This window comes from Saimiri boliviensis, chromosome 2 (genome assembly GCF_048565385.1).
Source record: "Saimiri boliviensis isolate mSaiBol1 chromosome 2, mSaiBol1.pri, whole genome shotgun sequence".
Classification (NCBI taxonomy): domain Eukaryota; kingdom Metazoa; phylum Chordata; class Mammalia; order Primates; family Cebidae; genus Saimiri; species Saimiri boliviensis.
Genome location: NC_133450.1, coordinates 28427982 through 28434219, shown reverse-complemented (window position 1 = coordinate 28434219; position 6238 = coordinate 28427982). Strand labels below are relative to the sequence as shown.

The 6238-nt window shown below is 55.0% G+C and overlaps 1 protein-coding gene across 1 annotated transcript; it reads left to right on the top strand.

Annotated features, from left to right (window-relative positions):
- Positions 1–2614: 2614 nt before the first annotated feature.
- Positions 2615–6038, top strand: FOS (Fos proto-oncogene, AP-1 transcription factor subunit). The gene is made up of 4 exons (XM_003924564.3): positions 2615–2931; positions 3686–3937; positions 4371–4478; positions 4596–6038. The coding sequence occupies exons 1-4, from the start codon at positions 2791–2793 to the stop codon at positions 5235–5237; spliced, it is 1143 nt and encodes a 380-aa protein (XP_003924613.1). The 5' UTR covers positions 2615–2790; the 3' UTR covers positions 5238–6038.
- The last annotated feature ends 200 nt before the right edge of the window (positions 6039–6238 follow it).

The following is a 6238-nucleotide window of genomic DNA, read 5'->3' as shown; positions in this document are numbered from 1 at the left end:
AAATCTTGACACCTCTTTTAGGTATTGGCAGAGCTGCTTTAGACCTGAAAGAAAAGTAAATAAAATCATTCTAGGTTTTCTTTCCTTTTCTTTGAGACAGAGTCTTACTCTGTTGCCCAGGTTGGAGTAAAGTGGCATGACCTCGGCTCACTGGAACCTCTGCCTCCCTGGTTCAAGCGATTCTCCTGCCTCAGCCTCCTGAGCAGCCTGGTTTACAGGCATGCGCCACCACACCCACCTAATTTTTGTATTTTTAGTAGATACGGGGGTTTCATCATGATGGCCAGGCTGATCTCGAACTTTTGGTTTCAAATAATCTACCCGTCTCAGCTTCCTAAAGTGCTGGAATTACAGGAGGGAGCCACTGCACCCAGCCTGGTTTTCTCTTAAGTGGCCCTGAGATTTAGTTGTGAATGGCAGGCAAGGCCAGACTCAGGAATTCAAAGCTTGACCTATTTTGTTTGAAACTAATATTAATAATAAGAGAGATGTATTTGCCTTCATAACCCCTTTCCCTCCCATCCCCCTGTTTCTTTCTGTAATCAAGGGTAGAATTAGGAGTACGGAAGAATTGCTTTAGGATTCAGAGCAACTCCAAGGAATCTGTGTTTACGTATTCTGTGTGTTTTTCCTTTTCTCTCCCTTTTTATGAGTGAGGAAAAAAAAAAAAAAGCGCCCAAATTCCCACCAACATAAACCAATGATATACAATGATGAAATTCTGTTTTCACCTCTGCCTGTGACAGGGAATGCAAAAATAGTAAGTGGCCCAGTTCCACGAATCCCCGCCTCCTGCCCTCCCCGCTGCAGCCGGGTTGGATCTCTAAGAATGGAGGTTAGCGCACAGCCCCGCGCTGGCCGCTCAGCCCCCGGACCCGGCGGATGATGTCAGGCGATGGGAGCGGCCCCAGCCGGGCCGGGGAGGCCGCGGCCCAGGGAAGCGGGGAGGGCGGGTGGCCTCGCCAGGCCGGCGGCGCGCCCGGCCGCTCGGCGTTGCCTGGAGACGGCCCTGGCGGCGCTGTGTTGCTGTAAACAGCCGCTTCCCTGTTACTATCTATAGCAGGATCGCCTGGCTCCCGGGAGCGGCGGCTGGAGGCAGGTCTGCGGTCCCGCTCTCCGCGCGCCCCGAACGATCCGCCCGCAGGCCTCATCCTGCCTCGCACGTCTCCAGGTGCCCACCGCGGGCGCCATCCCCGGGCGGGTCCTAAGAGTGGGGAAGGGGAGACCGGGGCTGTGCGGGGACTTGTGTCTTCGCGCCCTGGAGGTGGCCGGCGTGCTGGGGCCAAGCCCAGGCAGCGTGACCCCGGCTGTCCTGCACAGCAAGGCAGGAGGCTGGGGGGCGTGGCACACTCTGGAGCACCTTGCCTCGCCAAAGCCCCGAGTTCCAGGACCTGGAGCAGCGCTGGGGTCCCAGCGGTCGAGGTATTCCGCCCGGGCGTTGTGGACACTGTCCTTCCAGCCCCCGTCCTCCCCCCTCCAAGTCGGCGCTGGAAAATCACCCGCTGCGGACTCCCGTAAGCACAGCTTCCTGGCGGCACCGAACCAGCCCCCCAGCGCAGATTTGAGTTCCCCGCAAGAAGCACACCCCACCTTGTCATCCTAAACTGACCACCCTGCCCACGTAATCAATCCCCGCACTCCCTAGCCCTGGGCCCCAGCTCAGAACTGGGCAATGCCCCCTTCAAATGTCTTCGCATCTAGGTTTTGCATAATGTTTATCTGCTAGTGTCTCAGGGATTTGACAGTTTCGTTAATATTCCCACACATGGCAGAGAAAAATAAATAAATAAATGCGCTGTCTTCCTTAAAAAAAAAAAAAATAAAGTACCCAGTATCGTAGATAAAGTAGGTTATCGTATTCTCTTATTTTGGATCTCCACTTCTGCTTCCAAACGCAGGAACAGAGCTAGTATTGCTCGAGGCCGGGGGCTGGAGACGAGGGGGTGAGGGTCTGCTTCCAACACGTTTTGCACTGAATTAGGGCCAGAATTGGGAATGCGGGTAGGGGCGCATTCCTTTGGCAGCCGAGACTTAAGTCCTCCGGGCCGTATACCCGAGGCCGTTTCTCCTATCCCTGAGTCTCAGAACTGCCCCCAGTTTTCGTAGCATGGTCAAGAGGTGCCCTCTGCCCCATCCCCCGCGACCTCGGGAACAAGGGTCCGCATTGAACCAGGTGCGAATGTTCTCTCGCATTCTGCGCCGTTCCCGCCTCCCCTCCCCCGGCCGCGGCCCCCGCCTCCCCCCGCGCTGCACCCTCGGTGTTGGCTGCAGCCCGCGAGCAGTTCCCGTCAATCCCTCCCCGCTTACACAGGATGTCCATATTAGGACATCTGCGTCAGCAGGTTTCCACGGCCTTTCCCTGTAGCCATGGGGGGAGCCATCCCCGCAGCGCCTCATCTTTGGGGGCCCACGAGACCCCTGAGACGGGAACTGCGAAATGCTCATGGAATTAGGACAGGGGCCAAGGCGGGGGCAGGGGGCTGTGAGCGCGGGGGAGGCGGCCAAGCGGCTGCAGAGGCGCCCAGGCTGGCGCGCCACCCCTCTGGCGCCAACGTGGTTGAGCCCGTGACGTTTCACTCATTCATAAAACCGCTTTGCTATAAAAGCAGTGGCTGCGGCGCCTCGTACTCCAACCGCAACTGCAGCGAGCAGCCGAGAAGCCGAGACTGAGCCGGCGGCGGCGGCGCAGCGAACGAGCGAGCAGTGACCGCGCTCCTACCCAGCTCTGCTCCACGGCGCCCACCTGTCTCCGCCCCTCGGTCCCTCGCCCGGCTTTGCCTAACCGCAACGATGATGTTCTCGGGCTTCAACGCAGACTACGAGGCGTCCTCCTCCCGCTGCAGCAGCGCGTCCCCGGCCGGGGACAGTCTCTCCTACTACCACTCACCCGCTGACTCCTTCTCCAGCATGGGCTCGCCTGTCAACGGCCAGGTAAAGCTGGCTTCGCGCCGCCGCGGGGCCGGGGGCTTGGGGTCGCCGAGGAGACACCGGGCCGGACGCTCCAGGGGATGAGTAGGGAGCTCCCTAGTCCCTGGAGGGACGCTGCCTGTGGCCGGAGCGGGGCCGGCTCGGGGGCTCGGGACTTGCTCTGAGTGCACGCACTCTTGCCATAGTAAGAATTGATTCCCCCTTCCGGAGTTAGGTTCGTTCCGATCAACCCCTGGTTTGCACTCCAGGACGGGTCTCTGACATTAGCTGGGGAAGACGTGTCCCAAGCAGAGACTCACTAACTAGCGCTTGGCTTCTCCGGGGAGGTGGCAGAAAGCGACAATCCCCCCTCTCCCGGCAGCCTGGAGCAGAGAGGAGGGGTGAGGGAGGAGGGTGCAGCGGGCGGGTGTGTAAGGCAGTTTCATTGATAAAAAGCGAGTTCATTCTGGAGACTCCGGAGCGGCGCCTGCGTCAGCACAGACGTCAGGGATATTTATAACAAACCCCCTTTCAAGCGAGTGATGCTGAAGGGATAACGGGAACGCAGCGGCAGGATGAAGAGACAGGCACCGCGCTGCGGAATGCCTGGGAGGAAAAGAGGGAGACCTTTCATCCAGGATGAGGGACATTTAAGAAGAAACGTCCGTGGCAGGAATGATCGTTTCTCTTCGCTGCTGCATGCGGCACTGGGAACTCGCCCCACCTGTGTCCAGAACCCGCTCGCTCACTTCGGCTTTCGCCTTCTGTTTTGTTCTAGGACTTCTGCACGGACCTGGCTGTCTCCAGTGCCAACTTCATTCCCACGGTCACTGCCATCTCGACCAGTCCGGACCTGCAATGGCTGGTGCAGCCCGCCCTCGTCTCCTCCGTGGCCCCATCGCAGACCAGAGCCCCTCACCCCTTCGGAGTCCCCACTGCCTCCGCTGGGGCTTACTCCAGGGCTGGCGTTGTGAAGACCATGACAGGCGGCCGAGCGCAGAGCATTGGCAGAAGGGGCAAAGTGGAACAGGTGAGGCGCTCTTCCGTACCTTTCCTGGGAAGGTGGGGGCTGGGTGGGAAGCAGCCCTGGAGACAGGTGGAGGAGCCCAGTAGTGAGGGTGAAAGCCACTGGGGCTGACTGCACCTCCCTAACTGGGAACCCTGACTCCAAGCCTGCTCCATCCCAAGTCGGACTCTGAGTCTCACGCTAAGAAGTACTCTCCCAGTTTCTTCTCTCAGTTTCCTACTGCGTGCTTTTAGACTGGGATCTTCTTTGTTTTCTTGCTGAGGATCTTATTTCAAATGCAAGTCACACCTAGTCTGTAACTGCAGGTTACAAATGGCTTCACAGGGGGGGTGCCAGGAATCTGGGAAGCTGCAGGAGCCAGTTCTACTGGGGTGGGTGAATGGAGGTGATGGCAGACGCTTTTACTGAATGCTGGTCTTTTTTCATGATATTCTAGTTATCTCCAGAAGAAGAAGAGAAAAGGAGAATCCGAAGGGAAAGGAATAAGATGGCTGCAGCCAAATGCCGCAACCGGAGGAGGGAGCTGACTGATACACTCCAAGCGGTAGGTAGACTCTGTGGGTTGCTCCTTTTTAAAACTTAAGGGGAAAGTTGGATATTGGGCATAAGGGCCCCTGAGTAAGACTATGTCTTATGCTTTCCTTTATCCTTCTGTATTCAGGAGACAGACCAACTAGAAGATGAGAAGTCTGCTTTGCAGACTGAGATTGCCAACCTGCTGAAGGAGAAGGAAAAACTAGAGTTCATCCTGGCTGCTCACCGACCTGCCTGCAAGATCCCTGATGACCTGGGCTTCCCAGAAGACATGTCTGTGGCTTCCCTTGATCTGACTGGGGGCCTGCCAGAGGCCACCACCCCGGAGTCTGAGGAGGCCTTCAGCCTGCCTCTCCTCAATGACCCTGAGCCCAAGCCCTCAGTGGAGCCTGTCAAGAGCATCAGCAGCATGGAGCTGAAAGCTGAGCCCTTTGATGACTTCCTGTTCCCAGCATCATCCAGGCCCAGTGGCTCTGAGACAGCCCGCTCTGTGCCAGACATGGACCTGTCTGGGTCCTTCTATGCAGCAGACTGGGAGCCCCTGCATGGTGGCTCCCTGGGGATGGGGCCCATGGCCACAGAGCTGGAGCCCCTGTGCACTCCGGTGGTCACCTGCACTCCCAGCTGCACTGCTTACACGTCTTCCTTCGTCTTCACCTACCCCGAGGCTGACTCCTTCCCCAGCTGCGCAGCTGCCCATCGCAAGGGCAGCAGCAGCAATGAGCCCTCCTCTGACTCGCTCAGCTCACCCACGCTGCTGGCCCTGTGAGCGGGCAGGGAAGGGGAGGCAGCCGGCACCCACAAGTGCCACTGCCCAAGCTGGTGCATTACAGAGAGGAGAAACACGTCTTCCCTAGAGGGTTCCTGTAGACCTAGGGAGGACCTTATCTGTGCGTGAAACACACCAGGCTGTGGGCCTCAAGGACTTGAAAGCATCCATGTGTGGACTCAAGTCCTTACCTCTTCCGGAGATGTAGCAAAACGCATGGAGTGTGTATTGTTCCCAGTGACACTTCAGAGAGCTGGTAGTTAGTAGCATGTTGAGCCAGGCCTGGGTCTGTGTCTCTTTTCTCTTTCTCCTTAGTCTTCTCATAGCATTAACTAATCTATTGGGTTCATTATTGGAATTAACCTGGTGCTGGATATTTTCAAATTGTATCTAGTGCAGCTGATTTTAACAATAACTACTGTGTTCCTGGCAATAGTGTGTTCTGATTAGAAATGATCAATATTAAACTAAGAAAACATATGACTTTATTTTCTGGTAGATAGAAATAATTAGCTATATCCATGTACTGTAGTTTTTCTTCAACATCAATGTTCATTGTAATGTTACTGATCATGCATTGTTGAGGTGGTCTGAATGTTCTGACATTAACAGTTTTCCATGAAAACGTTTTATTGTGTTTTTAATTTATTTATTAAGATGGATTATCAGATATTTATATTTTTATTTTATTTTTTTCTACCTTGAGGTCTTTTGACATGTGGAAAGTGAATTTGAATGAAAAATTTAAGCATTGTTTGCTTATTGTTCCAAGACATTGTCAATAAAAGCATTTAAGTTGAATGCAACCAACGTTGTGTGCTCTTTTCATCCTGGAAGTTTTGTAAGTTTCTGAAAGGTATTATTGGAGACCAGTTTGTCCAGAAGGGTAGCTGCTGGAGGGGAACACACCCTCTGTCTGATCCCTTATCAAAGAGGACAAAGAAACTATAGAGCTGATTTTATAATATTTGACAAATACATGCTTTCCATTGCAATGCTAA